The sequence below is a fragment of the Sminthopsis crassicaudata genome, chromosome 6 (assembly GCF_048593235.1).
Source record: "Sminthopsis crassicaudata isolate SCR6 chromosome 6, ASM4859323v1, whole genome shotgun sequence".
NCBI classification, from domain to species: Eukaryota; Metazoa; Chordata; class Mammalia; order Dasyuromorphia; family Dasyuridae; genus Sminthopsis; species Sminthopsis crassicaudata.
This window is the reverse complement of record NC_133622.1, coordinates 217,444,905-217,463,972: the sequence shown is the minus strand read 5'-3', so window position 1 is coordinate 217,463,972 and position 19,068 is coordinate 217,444,905. Positions and strand designations below refer to the sequence as shown.

Here is a 19,068-nt window from a genome sequence, read left to right as displayed (position 1 = left end):
TCAAGGAAAATGTTTTCAGAACTGTGAAACAAATCTTTACATTCATGGTGCCAGGAATCCCACCCCTCCTCTGAGGTGAATTAGTGTTGTTCCCATGGGAGCCACTTAATGGAATATTTTGACAATCATATTTTTCCTTGGTATGTCTTTGGTTGGGACTGTTGTTGTATTATCTCATCTTATGAGGAGATAGAGGGAAATGTGGAACTGCTTATAGAGAAAAGCCTATATTCTTTTTTTTTCTTTTTTCTTTTTTTTTTTTTTTTTTTTTTTTTGCTGAGGCTATTGGGGTTAAGTGACTTGCCCAGGGTCACACAGCCAGGAAGTGTTAAGTGTCTGAGATCAGATTTGAACTCAGATCCTCCTGAATTCAAGGCTGTTACTCTATCCACTGTGCCACCTAACTGCCCCAAAGGCCTATATTCTTGATGGGGAAGAAAACATATATAGGTGAATGGTCACCAAAGAAAAGTATTTTGGACAGGGGAGTCAAAGAGAATGGTAACTGGCAGTCATTAATCCATCCTTCCTAGGAGTATTATTGTTGATTTGAATGTGTTTGTGGCTGGAGCTGTAAAGGAGAAGAAAGTTCTGTCAAAGAAAAATGCCATACACTGGGAAGATAGGTTTGATGATTTTACATGCCCTATAGTGACTTTGGTGGACATGAAATCAAGGGTGAGATTTGTCGAAACCAAGGGTCACAGAACTAGGAACTTGAATTAAGCATTGATTATTTCAGCCTTAGTTGGAATTATTCTTTGGATTCTACAGGTAATCTTTAAATTTAAGTATTTTAATTATTATCTCAGCAAAAAGTCAGCTAATTCTTACTACTGTAGTGGTGCATAGACTGATCTCTTGACCTTATGAAGGTTCATCAGTCACCATCTGTACATGCTTTAATCTCAATCCAGATCCACATCACTAACCTTAGGGCAAAATATTTGAAACATAATTGATAGTCTATCACTTTTAAATTCATCCTACCTCCAAAATTCCACATGGTTATGGAGTGAACTGCCATCTCTCCCATCTGAGTGACTGACACATACTGCTCATGCACGTTGTTCACAGGAGTGGAGTCACCTTTGCATTGTCATTTTTCCTTTCTCCTCCATCTCGCCTCTTCCACACCCACTCAATCAGTTGTACAGTTTTGCCCATTCTATCTCTATCTACTTCTGAGAGGTTACAGCAAGCTCCCCCTAAATCTCTGCTTTGAGCCATCTAAAAAACACAATAACAGGTTGTTGTGAGGATCAAGTGGCAGCCTGTAAAATACTTCACAAATGTGAAAGTGCTGTATCGCCACTAGTAGTTATTGTTGTTGTTATCCATAGGTTTTACATTCCAGGCACATCAGACTATTAGCTAGTCTTTAAACTGTTTTATTTTCCCTCCCTCCTTCCAGAGCAAGCCATTGTCCATGCCTGTAATGTATTCCATCCTCACCTCTTGCTCAATATCTCTTGAAATTGTTGCTTTTTGCTTTAAATTATACAATGAAATCAACTCTACCAGCTCCTTTATTTGCTTCTATAAAAGAAAACCTTCTATTTAACTATTATATAAATTGAGGTTTCATTTGTATTGATATGGTTCAGTATTGGTCCTAATAGTTAAAATAATGTTGGGAGATCTAAAAACTAATTCTTTACACCCTCTGCCTCTTTCCTAACATTCTCCAATTGAAGTAGACACAACTAGGGAATATTTTGTGTTCTTGTGGATTGTCATAGCCAAACAATTTATTATCTAATGTCCAGTTTTCTTTTGAGCCTCTCTATACTTAGCTAGACTGATGATCTATAGACAACAAACACAGTAAACATTTTAAGGCCTATTTATATACTATTTAATATTCTTAAATTTTCTTAAACAAAACTTTGTCACTGTATAATATTATAAATGAACTATAATGATGACTCAGAGGAAGCACACAATCTGCAAAATCATTCAATATCATTTGTTCCCTTTACTGACACAAATCACAATTCCTTCACATCTCAGGAAATAGTTTTCATTAGTTCCTTGAGCCAAAAATTTTTGCTACCAAATCAGTGGGGAGAAATGACTTGTCATGAACTATAACCTTGTCCTTGGACAACAAACACTTTAGGTCTTTCCAGTTTGATAGGCCTTTCTTAGGCCTTTATTCCACTGGCATGAACCCATCATGGCACAATGAGGTATCCTGTGACATTTGAATTATATTATTTGAAATATCCATTTCAGGAGAATCATTTTCAGTGCTCTTTCATTCCCTCTTAAAATTTAATCATATTGTTTGTTGATTTATTTTCCTTTTATTTTCTTGAAATTGGTATATGTTATGAGAGAATTTTAATTATTTGGTAAGGTATTAATTGTATTTTCTTAGTGATATACAGAAATTTTCAGGGTAGGAGAGAATAGTATTTGTGACCAAAAGTAACAAAGCAAGAAGTTCGTCCTAACTTTATATGTCAAATAAAACTTTCACACTATTGTTTTAACTCTTTACCATGTTTTTTTTGTATATGTTAATCGTTTTTCCCCCTTGAAAACTTCAATAGAACTTCATTCCCTTTCAGGTTGGAAAAGAGTTGTCAGTTATGCACATTCCAAAAGTTTTCTTAAAACAAAAAACAAAATTAGAATAAAATCAAGACAGAAACTACCAAACTATTTTCCTTTCTTTCCACATCTAAGAGATATAGCTCTAGCAGACAACCGGAAGCAGCATCTGGGGACATTGGGTTCCCTAGGGCTGGTGCCAGTAGTACAGTAAGAAGCACTGGGAAGCTTATAGTTAGAAAGAGAGGGTCACCCTATCCACTGGCCTAGGTGGCCAGGGGGATAAATCAAGAATTAAGCAGAAGCTGTCCGTGTATGTGTACACAGTGTGTGGTCGGAAAGGTTTGTGGGCTGACCAGGAGCTAGAGCATGGAGTAGCAAAGAGAAAGCCTAGTACTTTGTTGGCACCCACAAATTGGGCAGGCCCCAAGAGAAAGACCTGCCAGAGGCTGGGTCAGTCTTTGATGGAGAATGTTTCATGGAATGAAGAGTTTGCATAAGAATGAATTAATCATATATTAACCAATACTAATGAAAAGATTCTTGTTGAAACTGCTTTGTTTGGGATAATAAAGCTTTTAACTGATCATTTTAAAGTTTGACATTAAGCACCTTTGTATACTATTCCATTTCATGTTTGACCTTTCTCTTTTCAAGGAGCTTAGTAAAGATGTCCAGGACTTCCACTTGAGGCTTGAAATAAAAGACTTAAAAACACAAATCAGACATGTGATGAATCTTGCCTCTCTTCAAGAGCAGCAGCATAAACAGACAGAAAAGTAAGTTTTATCCTGCGAAGCTCCCGGTGTGTTGTTTTAATGTTCTCACTTTATCCCACAGAGACTGGGAGTTGGAAAGCATCTCAATAGTCACCACACCAATCCCCCCTCCCTTTGGACAGGGGGAAGTGAGGATCAGAGAGGGGCACCCAGCCAATTAGTGCCCGGTCACTGGGGCCTGCCTCTGCTGTGGCTATTCTAAATCTTCAAGTAGCACATCCACAGCTGGCTGCCATTAGAACACCAATTAGAAATTGAAACGATAACATTTTGACAAATAATCCTTTTCCATTCTAATTTTACTTAGAATATTAAACTCTTATTCCAAAAGGAGCTTGATATGGTAACAGTGATAACCACTCATTTGTTCTTCCTTTTATACACCTCTTCTGCTCTCTCTCCATTTCTATCCTCCTCCTGCTGGCTGAGGAGCAGTTTATTTATCCAGCCACAAGCACAAATGTTGCGGTTTTCATCAGAGTATTTCCTCTTTTCCTCCTTCAGTGTTTCCACCACCACAGCTTTCCTTCAGAGATGCCTTCATCCCTGAGATCAGCAGGTGACAAGTTGCTTCCTCAAACCCTTGGGACTCTTGTTTCTTCTTTTGTTCACAGTTTGCTCCTGGAAACTTCTCCTCCCTTCTTATCTTCTCTTCTCTGACTAAGCAGTCAAGGTCTTCCCCCAAACCTCAGCAGGCAGTGATTTCCCCCAGTAAACTCCTTTTGCAGTTATTGGCTGTACAGAGTTGTTTTGCTCTCGACGTGTCATAATTGAATTGTTTTTTCCATATTTAATTTTCATGTTTTTGCCCTTGCTTCCCCAGTGAGATTCTAAGTTTGCTTGAAGGGTAGTAGCCACATCTTAAAGTCTTTTATATCTCTGCAACACTTGACACAGTTTTTGCATTTACTAGCTACTCATTGAATTTTTCTTGACTTGATTTAATTTTGAAAATATTTACATATAATTCATATTCATCTTTATTTTCCCATTTTAGTGGGTAAAATATATTTTAAAACGCATTGGCAAAAATTTGAATTAACAAATTAAACATAAGGGTTTTTTAAATTGTCTGAGACGGTATTACGTATATAGGAAAAAGTTCAAGGTAAAAATTATTCTGATCCCTCATATAAACATTGATTTCATTCAACTCATTTATATAAAGCCAGAGACCCATATAAAGCCTGTGAAATCATTTGCTAAAGCAACCGCAGGCAACAATGAGCTGAAAACTATGTACAAGAACCTCCCACTGCTTGAGTTCTAGAAGTTGATAATCTTGTATGGCCTTTGAATGATAATATAAATATCCAAATGGTCCTTGGCAGAAAAAAAGGTTCCCCATCCCAATATAAAGGAATGTGTAATTCATCCTTTTAAATTTCATTAAATCTAAGGGTCTAGGTATCATTTATTATGAAATCAGTTGAATACAGTCTTGCTAATTGCAAGAATATTAGCAATACTTAACATGTACATGGTGACTTATTTATAAATCCTTCCACATAAAATGGGCAGCATAAGTTTCATTGCTATCTCTGCATTATAAAGGGGGGAAGGGCTGGCCCAGAGACATAAAATTGCTTACCCAGTTAGACAGCTATTTTGGAAAAGAAGCAAATTTTATGACCATGTAAAATCCCTAATTATTTTATATACCTATTGTTATTATTTGTTATATTATTGTATTGTTTTAGTAATGAAAATGCTGAAATATTTGAATTTGATTGCTTTTATGATTTGTTCCCCCAAAAAAGGCATAGAGGTTTTCCTGTTTTAACAAGTCTCTCTCATACTTTGGGTGAAATTGTGATTGACCTGTTTCCTAAGATTTAATTATAAGGTATATTTTCCTTGCTTGCTGTAGTCTGCTGAACGCTTTGCTCCCAGTCCTAAGAAAGCAGCATGGAATATTAAAAGAAGCTGGGCTGACAAGTTCTGGTTTTGAATCCGACTTTAAGGAAATTGAACATTTAGTGGAAAGAAAGAAAACAGTAGTTTGGGCAGATCAAACTCTTGAAGACTCAAAGCAAGCTGACCTACCAGAGATCACTGCTCTCATGGCCTTTCCAGAACTAGAACCAGTCCAATCTCTTCCAAGGTGTAAGTAGACTTGGTTTTTGTATCATTATTGATATTTTACTTTGCCAATATGTTGTTATATTTCTAATGGACTCTAATGGAATTGTTTTGTTAAAGGCTAAAAGGAAAAAAATTTACAATTTGTTAACATACTACATGTTTTCAGCATTTCAGAAGGTGTGATTACTGCACATGAGTGAATTTTTGAGATTAAAAGGTTTTTCTTTTAATCACTAATTTTTAAAATATCTTTAGACTATTTTATAAACATTAGTTCTAATATATATTATGCAGTTTTCTAATTTTTTAAATAGCATATATACCAAAGAGAAATTAGTCCTTTCTTGATGACTCAAATTCATCATTATGAAATCTCCCAATTTCACTGTAATCCCTTGATGGCCTGATGAAAGAAGGAACATGCTATTTATCTCTCTCAGTGGCCCTGAATTATTGTGCTGTATGGGAATTCTTGTGTCAGACTTTAAGATTTTAAATTGTTTTCTCCTTGTGATTTGTTAGCTTTGTGTTGGTTTTCCACTTCTAGTACATAATATTCTTTTGTTGTTGTTGAAGCAATTGGGGTTAAGTGACTTGCCCAGGATCACACAGCTAAGAAATGTTAAGTGTATGAGGTCAGATTTAAATTCAGGTCCTTCTGACTTCAGGGCCCCTGCTCTATCCAGTGGGCCATTCAGCTGCCCTGAGCACATAATATTCTTAAGAAACATTATCTCATTCCTTGTTTTGGTAATCCAAGGCCTAACATAGTTTCTCACACATAGAGCTGCTTAATAACATAATGGTTGATTATTGATATCTTTGTTTTTTCATTACCTGCATTTCTGAACATATTCCTGAGCCATCCTTTGGAACAAAGAGTAAAAATAAAGGATAAAAAACTTTCAAATAAAACTAAATAACCTATTAATTGTTTTTGACATCTGCAATGTTCCACATGCATAGAATTCAGCCACTGCAAAGAATAGAGGGATATTAATTTTCTTAACTCTTCTCAAGGGAGAACTTTGAGATACTGAAAACTTTAGGCATTCAGGGTTTTATTTTATTTGTTTTTTTCATTTCCATTTACCTTATAGTAATTGGATTTGTTATTTCTCTAAATCTGCTTGCTTTCCTCTGAAATAATACAAGTTAATAATCTTCCCATACTTCTCAGAATTCATATTTACAATTTGTTATGTTGCAGTAATATCCCATGTGGTTAATTCATGGACTAAAAAGTGTGTCATCATTCTCCAATCAGTGGACAGCTGTTTTTCTTCTACTTTGCTGTCACCAAAAAAGGACTGCTATGATGAACATTTTGATGCAGATAGGAATTTTCTTACTATCTCTAAACTCTTTGGATCATGTGCCTAGCAGGAGGGTCTATAGATTAATAATATGAATATCAATAATATTTTTAAGCTAATTCAAAATACTTTTCCCTAGATTTTCCATAGATTTCACAACCATGCACTTAGTATGTCTATTTCCAATTCTTCCATCACTGATTATTCTCATCTTATGTTTTCTTGGCCAATCTGGTAGGCAGCAAACAAAACTTCTTAAGTTGTTTTGAATTGCATTTCTCTTGTGTTTAATGATTTGAGGCAGTCTTTCATATGCTTATTTAAAAAACATATTTCTTTAAGAGCTCCTGGAATATTTATCCATTGGGAAAATGACTTAATTCCATTCATAGGTTGACTATGAAGTCATCAGATAAAATTCAATTCATATTTTCCCGTTTTATAATAGCTGCATTGATCCCATTGGTACAAAGCTTTTCCATTTCATACAAATTAAATTATTTTTTATTTTTTGATTCCTATCACTTCTTCAAAGGCTACTCTCCTGCTGGTATTCTGTTGCTTTTCTTGAGGATGTAATCAGATAATGAAGTTCATATTAGGTTTGAAATAAAAGTAGAGTAAGAGTAAGGGTAAGTAATGAATAAGAGTGTGAGGGCCTTTCCCTATGATTAGAATGTCTAAGCTTTAGTGTCTGGACTTTGTGGTGTTCCTTTCATCTGCTCATCGGCCTTTGAGAAAGAACCTAATTCTGAAAGCTTTGTGGCCATCTCTCAGCAAAGTAAGGTCTTCCACATGTGCATTCTGATGTATTTCACTTGTCTGTGATGTCATATGGAAGGGCATAGACTAACTGGAAATCAGTTTTTAAGAGTGTGAAACAAGTTCACATCCAAGTATTGCTACTGACTGTTCAGAGCAAATCACTTAATGTCCCTGAGCCTTAATTTCCTTATTTGTAAATTAATGTACAAATCTTATGAGATGACTTCTTGGATCCTTTCCAACTCTTAAAGATTTTATCATTTTGATCTTTTTTGTAAAGAGTTGTGCATCTAGAGAGTGAACAAAACATTTTTTCTCCTTTAGCACCATATTCTAACAATGAGATAGCATGACAAAAAATGCTTGTGATTCCTTTCAATGGACAGATGACTTGAGCCAATAAGAGCTGGGTTGTTTGAGATTGAATAAGTCGCTTGACTTCTCAGTATTGTAGGTGATTCACTTTATAAAGGTTAGAGAGAATGCTGTTGTGCCCTATTAAAGGAATTTCCTCATCCTGTAAGCTCCCTCTAAAAAGAAAATCCCTATTCATTTCTAATGTAACTAACAATCATAAACTCCTTAATTAGATAATTGTTTTCCTACTGTTTGAAAAAAATAAAAATTCTTGTTAAACATAATAACATTACTTAATATGTTCTAAGTCATTTATGCTAATCCTCTATTATATTTTATTATTTGAAGAAGAAAATAAGCTGGGGATAGAAGCTTAGAGGAGATATAATTTTCTTAAAATCCTGAAGATGGATTTTAGACAAATGCAGTTTATCTCAGAACAGAGTTCAGAAGAACTATTTCTTTTTGGCTTTTGATGATACTTCTATTAATATCACTTAAGATTATATTAGTTTATTTAAGCTGCTTCTACTTGGCACTTCTGACTCATGTTTGCAATTCACTAAAACTCTCATCTTGGGAAAAAAAAACAACAAAAATAAAATAAAACTCTCATCTTGTTCATAAATTACCATCAGATCTTTATTATGCTTATGTACAATATTATATTATTATACTTGTGTAATCAACTTTTTAAACTCAGATAAGAAGACTTTACATTTATTGCTGTTGTGTTGTTAAGTAGTATTGATCATTAAATTATCTTCTGTAAATTAGATTTATTAATCAACAAGTAATTTCTGAATTCCTACAAGAGTGACTTTATCCCTCATTTCTTTCTAGACTTTTGGAACCTGTTTTGATTCCTTTTAACTTACTTTATTACCAGAGTTCCTAAGGTTAACAAAAGAATTAGCCATTATTGATCTAAATAGTAGCTTGATAGCTACTTTTCCTTGGAAAGGATTTGTGAGTAGCTTTTAATACAATCCGAGAATTTAAATTTATTTTTAAATTGAACAAGCCCACAGTACTTTGAATCAACTGATAATGCAAATGTATCTGTGTTTGTTTACATACATAAATGTGCTTTTGCATTTTAATTCACTTAGATTACAATTTATTGGAACCCCATGTTGACAAGATATTCTCTGGCTTTATGGATGAGATGCAATTTAATGGTTTCTAAAAGGAGCCACCCAGAGTCGTATTTATTGACTTTTTCTTCTATTTTAGGTATTCTGAAACTATCTGGCAAAATAATTTTTAACTAATGAATAATATATATTCACTATTGAGCAAATCTAGATGTTGCCAGATCACATTTCAACTGCGAGGGTATTCATTCATTTGTAAGGCTTAACCTATATCTACACCCCTGGATTCAATGCATCTCTAATGAAGTTATTCAGGTTGATTTTTAATAGCTTTTTCAAGAAGCAAAATCATTAACAGGATTTGTTATCCACAATATTTGGATAATTTGACTATTTTTAAAGAAGCATGAATATTTATGTCCTTAACAAGTTTTTCTCTTGCCTTTTCTTCCACTTGGCCCAAACTTCCTAATCAGACTTTATATCTTTGTACATACTCCAGATTACATAAGTGTCATAGGGTGGTTTGAAAGAATGGGAAGGACCCTGAATTCAGAGGCATTGATATGCCTTCTGTCACTTCTTTCTGGACCTTGCTTAAGCAAGTTGCTGAATTTTCCCTGCCTCTCTTTTTTTATCTGTAAAATAGGCATGTAAAGACCTTTATTAAACTTTAAGCACCTTTAAATGCCATTCATCTCCAGAATCACATCCCTTACAGTACATGGGGAGCGTTGAAGCCACTCCTTTCAGTACCCCTCTCTCCTTTTTCAGATTTCCCCCATCCTCCAGCCATCTCCTACTAGAGCTACAATTGTTCTGCAGCACAGTTCTAGCTGTGTTGTTAACTAACAGTGACTTTAGCAGAAGAGCTCATGACTTCTTGTTCCTTGGACTCCTTTGGCACTCAGACATATATTCTATACTCTTTATTACTTGCATAGGACTACAAAAAAAAAAAAAAAAAAAAAACCTATCATCCTGAAATACTGTCACAAAATAACTTTTTTAGAAGATTGCAGAGCTCAGGGAAAGAACTTCAGTGGCTTCGTGTCCTGTGTCCTCCCTCCATCCACCTGTTTCTTATCTATCCCCAGGCTGGACTCTGTTCCCAGTTACCCAGGCCATGGTATGGGCGTCTGAGTGGTTTCCTTCACCAGGTCTCTCCTGGATCCATTCTCCAGAGTGAGGGTTTAACCACGTCCCCTTTCAGCTCAGCAAGCTTCCAGAGCTACTGCTTTCATACACTCCCATCTGTTTAAACTAGTTTTCTGCTTGCTCACACATATCATTCCACCTGCCATCACTGATCACTGGTACAAGCTAACATCCATCTGTGCTAGAAATGCGGTCCTTTCTCTACCTACCTCTTAAGAACTTAACTCAACTGACCCCTCTTCTGTTAGGCCTTTCCTAATAGACCTAATTGTTGATCTCCACCTCCACCTTTACCTTTGTGCACCTACTTTCTCTGTGATGGAGTATGGATCCACTTGAGGTCAGGGTCGTTTAATTTTTGTCTTTGTATACTCCAGCACAAAGCTCAGGACCTGACATAGAAGAGGGGCTTAATAAAAGCACTGATTTATCAACTGATTTCCATTTTAGTAGGATTTCATGGGACGTTTGCTTTAAGTCATATTTGAGACTTAAGTTCTTAATCTGGGATCTGTGAACTGTTTTGTGTTATTGTTATATTTTGATTACAGTTTCTTTATGCTTGATTTCCTTGAAATGTTATATATTTTTAAAAGTTCCGAGATATCTTTCACCAGGCTACTATGAGTCCATGACACTAAAAAAGTTCAGCACCCCTGTACCAGATGATTTCTTAAGCTAAGTGAAAATGTATTTTTTAAGTCTTTTAAAATCTCAGGTCCCATCCATTTCCCCCCTTAAATTGTTCATTAAATTGAATTTTATTTCCAATTTAATTACATGGTGCATTGAAAGAAAGCGGATACATTTTGCTGTGATGATTAGCAAGTACCTAGCATTTTGCTCACAGAAGTTTTAGAATACTTCTTGTCTTTTTTTTTTTTTGTATTGCCCCTCCCATAATAGGGTACTTAATAAATGTTTAAGTGATTGAATTTTCATCTTAAGAACCTATATTACTTTTTCTATCTCTGTAAAATAATTTTTGGATATTTTGGTATATCACTGAATAAATAAATCAGTTTAGGTAGGTAGAATTGTAATTTTTATCACAAGTCATTATTACACCATTTAGATTATTATTTTCAGCCAATCCATGAGGAATTGATAAATTTGATATTGTTCCAGTTATTTAGAGCTGATTTTGTTTTGAAAGCATTTTGTAATTGTGTTTATATAGTTCCTGGGTTTTTCTTGATAGGTAAACTCTTCCCAAATATGTTGTCTACTGCCTGTATTGCATTATAATTGTTAATTCTTTGCTTGAAGATTGATTATCCTTAAGTTTTCTAAACCACATTGGATATCCAGGGCATTCTAGGAGTGCTTAGTCAATGAACAGAAGCAAAGAATTTTGCTGTTGTTTGGGTACAGAACATATGTGGTAAAACACTGGGAACTCATGTGCTTTCACTAAGATTGAGCTTTTCTAATCTTTAATCACTGATGTATTATATCAACCACATTTATATTTTCATCCTTTAAATCTGTAAAATGTATGGGTATTGGACAAATGGAGAGTAACATTCTACAAAGCTGTTTCTTATTGGTTCCGACTTTGTCCAAGTCTTTACAAAAGATTTAAAACATAATTATCTATTTCAATATAGGTAAATTCCCTTTATCACATAAAACTTAGTAATTTGGCAGTATCTGGTTTCTTTTTTGCCCTTTTTTTAGCATTAGGATTTTAAAATTTTCATACAATAGAATTTGTGATGTATAATGACAAAAGATTGCTATGAATTTAGCAATGCATGTACATGAATTGCATTTAATTAGCTACCACAATATCTATATACATCTGAGAATAATAATGAACATATGTATGAGTCTTAGTTAATCTGATAAAGAGTATTTTTCTGGATTTGAGGACTTGCAACAACAGTGAATTCCATGGTTCATAGAATTGAAACCTAAACACCTGTTTGTGACAATTTGAGAGAAAGGAATACATTGCTAGAAATTATATTACTCCATTTAGATGGCCAACATCCTAAATCAAACAGCTGCCAATACAATACCTGTACTATTATTACGGCCTCCTAACTTGTCTTGTCTCACCTCCAAGTCATCTTCCTAAAGCACAGGTGTGACCCTGCTGCTTTCAGTTTTTGAGTCATCAGTGGCTCCTTATTGCCTCTAATATATAAATACATACTTCTTATCCTAGCAGTTGAGGCCTCCTACATTCTGACTTCAAATTTCCTTCTTTGAAAAAAAAATTACTTTAGTTATGCCTTTTATATTTATATCCTAGCCATCTTACTAGTACTCCTCTCTTCATCAGACCCTCCCTTATGAAAAAGAAAATAACTAAACAACATTTGGTAGTATAAACAATACATATGATGATATGTATAATATTCAGTTCAAATAGTCCCCTGCCTCTGTTATAAGGAGGGAAGAGATATTTCATGTTCTCTTCTCCAGAACATTTCACTGGTTTTTCAATTAGTTGGACTTTATTGATAAAGGAGATTAGGCATTTCTTGGTGACCTTTCCATTGACGTTATTTTAGTTATTGTGTGTTTTGTTCTCTTAGTGCGATTTATTTTTCTCTGCATCTATTCATACAAATCTTCCCATGTTTCTCTGATTTCCTCTTAGTTGTTTCTTTCCATTCTATCTTTCCAGCTGTATATGTAATTATTCCTCTTTATGCACTCTAGGTTCCAGCCAGCCAAATTAGACTTTTGGCTGCTTCCAGAACTTGGCCTTCCAAATAGCAGGGATAATTTCATTTTTGTCCTATATCCTTGGTTCCTAGCACAGAGTCTTACATATGGGAGGTATTCAAAAGTATTGAATTGCTAGTGAGTAATGGAATAGCAATCTAGCCTTAGGGCTTTTATTATACTACCCCACTACATACATATATATATAGATATAGATATATCTATATCTATATATATATGTATATATATATATTTCTCTATAGTTATATAGTCAGGATTTGTAAGAATTGCTTCATTTTTTAAAAATAGATTTAGAAGTTAAAATATTTTATATTTTTCCTTTGAAATACCTCTATAGAGAAACTCGAAAGTAATTGATATTTTTTATGTGAGATGACTTAATACACTTTCCTGTTACATTCCCTTGACTCTTTATTAACAATGTCCATTGTACCTATAATTCATATAGGAATGACTAGATTTTAACAGCTTAAATGATTTCCAAAAACAATTTTAAAAAATGTTTTAAATCTCCAAAAACAACCTTCTGGCACATTCCCAAGAGGAAATACTTAAGTATGACATGTTGTAAGTCTTCAAGGCAGTGTTCTTACAGTTTGGCATCACTATGAAAAAGAATTTGGGGCCAAAAAAACCCTGGTTTTGCTATATTGTCAACAAGTATAGTCCATGCAATCTTGTTGTATATAAAATATGGGTTTTTAAATAAGGAATAATGACCACTGTGTAACAGGTGGTCAGTTTATTTTCGATCATGGTGTAAAACTCTATATCCTTTTTCACATCTTGAATAGATTATTCACTGTGGGGGGAAATGCACAAAAGGTTCATGAGATAATCTGTATAAATATATATATATATATATATATATACATATGTATATATACACACACACACACACACACACACACATTGGGACATATATCTTAGGCAGATGTTGCCCAATAGCAATTGATGGAGCTAGTACTGAATGAGAACTGCCTAAATGACTTTTGGTAAATTGCATATTTCATTTAATAAATACAAGCTTTTCCATGAAAAAGACCATCTTTTAATAGTACTCTTTCTCTGATGAATGTATAGAATTTCCTGTCTCAGAAGATAGCTGTTTCTGAAAACTTAAAATTGTACTTCAGTCAGAGAGTAACGAACAGGGATACGTTGAGGATAAATAGTCTATGTGTTATTGCCAATGAAGCATTATCCAGGCAAAGCAGTATGAGTGTAAAATCTAATTCTGATTTTAAATATAAATGATTTAAATATAAGGATTTTAAATATATTCTAATCCAAATGTTTAATTTTATTCAAGAATAAACTTAAAATCCAAATTGAATAAATATATAATTGTCCACTTTCATAGGACTGAGATAACTGGTTTACTTTTCTACTGAGAAGTAAGCTAGCCCCTTCTTTGTATTATTTCCTAGCAGTCTGATTTCAACTTTCAAAGGTATCTTTAAAATATACCACAATGCATTTAAATTCACTATAGTGAATTCTCTGTCTTTATATAAACAGTCATTATGACTTTATTAAATACATACTAGAAACCTTGAGTTCAAATCCTGTTTCTGATATGTAGTAACTTGATGATCTTGGACAAGTTCCTTAATTTGTATGGTCATTAATTCATTCCTCTGTTTTAAATCATTAAGTCTAGACCTATTGGTGGAGAGAGTCCTCGGGATAAGAAAATAACAGATCCTGTACAAAGTTTGGTATACAAAAGAAGAGGAAGGGAGGAAGGGAAGGAGGGAGAGAGAGAGAGAGAGCAAGAGAGAAAAAGGAGGAATGGAGAAGGGAGTTATAAATATTTGCTAAATATTTAGTAGAAATGCAATAATAGCATCAGAAAAACTCAGGACTGAAAAAGGAGATGAATTGGTCTTATAAGAAGAAGGGTGACCTGTGAGCACATTGCATGCTCCATGGATAGCCACACAGTGTCAAGTTAGGAGTCCCACAGAATGAGAATGCAAAAATGAATTCTCATACAACTTTATCCAAGTTGGTAAGGTCATAGATCCTTCAAAGTACCAAGCCATTAAAATCACACAGCAAAGAATATTTTGTAATGTCATAGCATATTACTTATGATGATGTTCTTAAATATTAAAAGAGAAATCCTTAAACACTGTGTAAATTAATCTACAAATATTCTGTGGAAAGAACACTGATTTTTACATATGAGTTTGGGCTCCCTAAGAATTTCTTTTCATCATAGTTTCCCTTTAAATTGGCTGAATTTCTTCTGTTTTACTTTGACATGTCTTTAACGGCCCTTTTTCCCTGTGTTATTCCAGATTTTCTGGACCAATGTTTATGAATTCCCTCCTGGAAAGATTGAAAAGAATATTCTTTGGTATTCAGCATTTTTGCGTAATGCTTTTACAAGATTACAATACATACTACAATAGTATTGAACTGATTGCTTTCATTGAAACTGTAGCCTTGAGCCTTGTTAAAAGATTTCTAGAAAAGCTGCAGCTGATTGTTGAACTTGACTAAGTAATCATGTTTTTAGAAAGCTGATTATGTTATTAAAATAGCACACTATATTCAATAATATATCAAGAAATTTGTTGTCTTTAAATTTGACAATGAGATGGATTTTTAATATGGTCTGAATATATTCAAATGTGATAGAATTTTAAATTTGGGGTGAGAGGGGGAATTACATAGATCCTTTTTTGAATCTTATCTTTCTGACCAGGAAAGGAGCATTCAATTTCATTCTCTTTGGGTGTTAGGACTTTGGGAAGGGAAGGGATGATCTATTCCACCTCTCATTTTGCAAAAGAAGAAACTGACGCCCAGAGCAAAATAACTTTACCAAATTCACTTTGCTGGTGAACGACAGAGTGGTTCTTCTGGTTCCATTTGAGCACCTTTAAGACTAAAAATGCGTCAGTCATATTGACCATTGCTATTTCTTTGTGTTTTTAGTGGCTAATAGTGTTCTCCCACTGCCATCTTCCTTTTTAGTATGCATCCCATTTCAGTGATGTCATTGACAGAACTAGTGTCCTAAGTTACAGATATGAATATAATGTACAAATGGAGATTCTTTTCCCCCTAAAGCTCCCTACAGGGTGGGACTATGTAAGAGAAATGAACTCAAATCTTCTCTCTTCATCCATGACAAAGAGTTATTCTGCCTGATCATTCACAGTAGGAAAGACCAAATGATTGTCTATGGCCTTGATTATGATATTAGAAAGTTCAATCATAGGCTTGTCAGTGTGGGCCATACGTATATACACATACACACAAATATGACGTCTCTCAAATATACAGCGGTTTGTGCTCAGAATTCAAAAGGGGGAAAAGAACAGACTGAATTTTCTTCAGAAACTGCAGAATTATTTTAACGATGCCAAGTTTCTCCCAGAAACAGAGACTCATCTTTTAATTTCATCATTCTGCCAACAGTCATGTTTCATTAGAAGACATGGAATGGCCTCCAACAAATTAAAAAGAAATGATACATGGAGGTCAGTTGTGAGATGTATAATGGTCGTGATCAGGCTGCAACGTGTAACCAGTGTGGAATTTCAGAGGATAAGAATCAGAGTATTATCAAGGAAGAAGTGTATTCTAGTAAGGGAAAACTCATTAGTTGCATTATGACTATGAGATGTGTCATGGGCTGTCCAAGTAGCCTACTAATGATGTCACAAGAAAGTAAGGAATTTGTCCAGCGTGTTTGGTGGATGTCCTATGTTGAATTTTTGGAAGGACATGTACAGGTCACTCAGGATAGGAATCCATAAATGGGCTGCAGTCTCCTTTGCAGGGGAATATGCAAACCAGTGAATTTGCAAAGCTTGTTTGAGTTAAAATGCTTCATAGCTGCAAAATCCATTGAGATGGGTCTTCCTTTTTTTTTTTCCCCCCCACTTATCCACATTTGATAAACTTTACTAAGAAAATTTATACTTCTGACCTTAAATTCATCAAATAGAACTGTTGGTCCCTATTGACATGTGCTAGCATTTTACTTATTTGTTCATTTCAGACGTTTACTAAATACCCGCTACCATCAGGATTCTATGAAAAACTGCTTGAAATTCAAAAACAAAAATCTCCTTACCTTTAAGAAACTTATCACAGACTTCTTGTTGCTGCTGTTCAGTCCTCTCAGATTCTTTAAGATTCTTGGGACCATATTGTCTTCTTGGCAAAGATACTGGACTGGTTTGCCTGTTTTCATTTCCAATAGATTAAGAAAAACAGGCTAAGTGACTTGTCCAGGGTCCTACAGCTAGTAAGTGTCATCTCTCATTCAAGTACTAAGCAGGCCTTTCGTTGCTTAGCTTCCAAAGATGAGATGAGGTCATGAGACGAGACCGGGCATGCTTAGGCTGGTATGGCCACAGACTATGGACTATAGGGCTATCAAAGAGTTAGACGTTGAAGAAGATGGATCCAGACTAGACCTAGGATTTCCCAGGATAAGGCCAGCTCCTTCTCTACTGCTGCCTAAAGTTACACAGCCCTTATGTATCCAAAGTGAGACTTGAACCTCGTCCACCTTAGTTCCAAGGATGGGTCTTCCTGCACCATGCCACAGTTTGCCATAAATGCACGGTGATGTGAAGACAACAGGAAAGGTCCTCTGATGACTAAGCTGAATCCCAGTGAAAATAAAGAACTTCAAGAGATAAGGAAGGAGTAGATGCCAGGCCCCAGGGACCTGAGAAGGAATCCAAGTTTCTGGCAGCTGGGGGTCATCTAGCTTGATGGGAATGTCAAATGCATGGGGAGTTGGGAAGGACTGAGAATAAAGATTATGTGTGAAAAGATGGTTCTGAGCACTGTCATTTCCTATCTTGACTGAGGTTGGTAGGGAAATTGAGACTAATTAGAGGCTCATATACCATTTGCTATTTCAATACCACAGAGTCCAGTATCAAAAGGCTATGTATGATTTATTGCTGAAAGTAATGGATTAATTTATATGACTGAGATAATGCGTGACTACAGGGAAATGTTTAGGTTTCTCTTTGCAGTGTTTACATATGACTGATGTCTTTTATGTTAACATGAATACAAGTAATGATCATAGTAATATGTCTAATGAATGCATCACTTTTCATTGCTTTTTCCCACAGAAGTTATTAACAATATCAAATTGCTTAAGAAAATGTTATCTTAAGAGTACAACTTGGCAAGCTGTGGTCCGGATCTGACCCACTGCCTTTTTTTAATGGCCCAGCCCATAAACGAAAACCATTTTTCAACATCTTTTAATAGGATTTTAATATATTTTAAGAAAAAAACCTTTCTTAGGTTAGCCCTAGTTTGCCAACCCTTGCCTTGGAATTACATAGGTGGAATGATATAGCAGGAAATTATTTAGCATCTAGAATCAAAAGACCTTACCTTGGACAAGTCCCTTATCTTACCCTCTTTGCCTGTTGGTTTTCTCCTCTTCCAAAGAAAGAAGTGGCTTGGAATGCAAGGCTTCTGATTTCATTGCTTCTCACTGAACAAAATAGTTAAAATTCATTCAGTTGTGTTGCATTATATCACTGTTACATGTTGTATAATTTGCAATTGTGAATTCCATAAGTCAGAAAGTAATTAAGAGCCTATCTTTATGATTAGTACAGTAATTGTATCAGTCTTTTTTAGCTTCAAAATGTTTATTCAAATACATATATTAATACACGGTTTTACTTTAGGTGAACTTTGCCAACTAATTTTAATTTAGCACAATTTCCTGAAATATCTTCTCATGTTCATATTAACAATCAGGCAAGAAGAAGAAAAATGCCTGTCATCATTCTTTCCCAAACCTCAATTAGCTTTGATCCCATTCATCAATGTCTCCCTGTCATGGATCCTACTTTGCAGACTCTGTGACTCATGTTTGTTAAATACTCCATTCTGCTTTCCATGGTAATTTCCAGCTCTGTAAATCTCTTCAAGTTTCTAAGTGTCATTTTTTGATAAATTAGTTCCTCTGAGTAAAGACATTCTGGACAGTTGATATGGCATACCACAAAGTGACCTTAAAAGACCTGCCTGGTTTTTGTTGTCATTTTTTTTTTTTTAAGAGAGCAAGATTTTTAACTTAGACTCATGAATACATTCTATAATGCATTCACTTAAAAGAACCATCTGTGAAAAACTTTTTTTTCTAAAGCTCAAAATTGTTAATATCCCTTGTCTTAGAAAGTATAGTGACCTAGTATTTTTTTTTCAAAAAAATAAGTATGTAATTGTATTTGATAATAAGCTCTA

The 19,068-nt window shown here is 34.7% G+C and overlaps 1 protein-coding gene across 3 annotated transcripts in view; it reads left to right on the top strand.

The window, feature by feature from the left end:
• The window catches only part of KIF18A (kinesin family member 18A), a 96,404-nt gene that overhangs the window by 49,030 nt on the left and 28,306 nt on the right, over positions 1-19,068 (top strand). For all 3 annotated transcript variants that reach the window (XM_074274198.1, XM_074274199.1, XM_074274200.1), the window contains exons 13-14: positions 3,217-3,338; positions 5,209-5,444. In XM_074274198.1, coding sequence (XP_074130299.1) covers positions 3,217-3,338; positions 5,209-5,444 — 358 coding nt within the window. The remainder of the gene's footprint in view (positions 1-3,216; positions 3,339-5,208; positions 5,445-19,068) is intronic.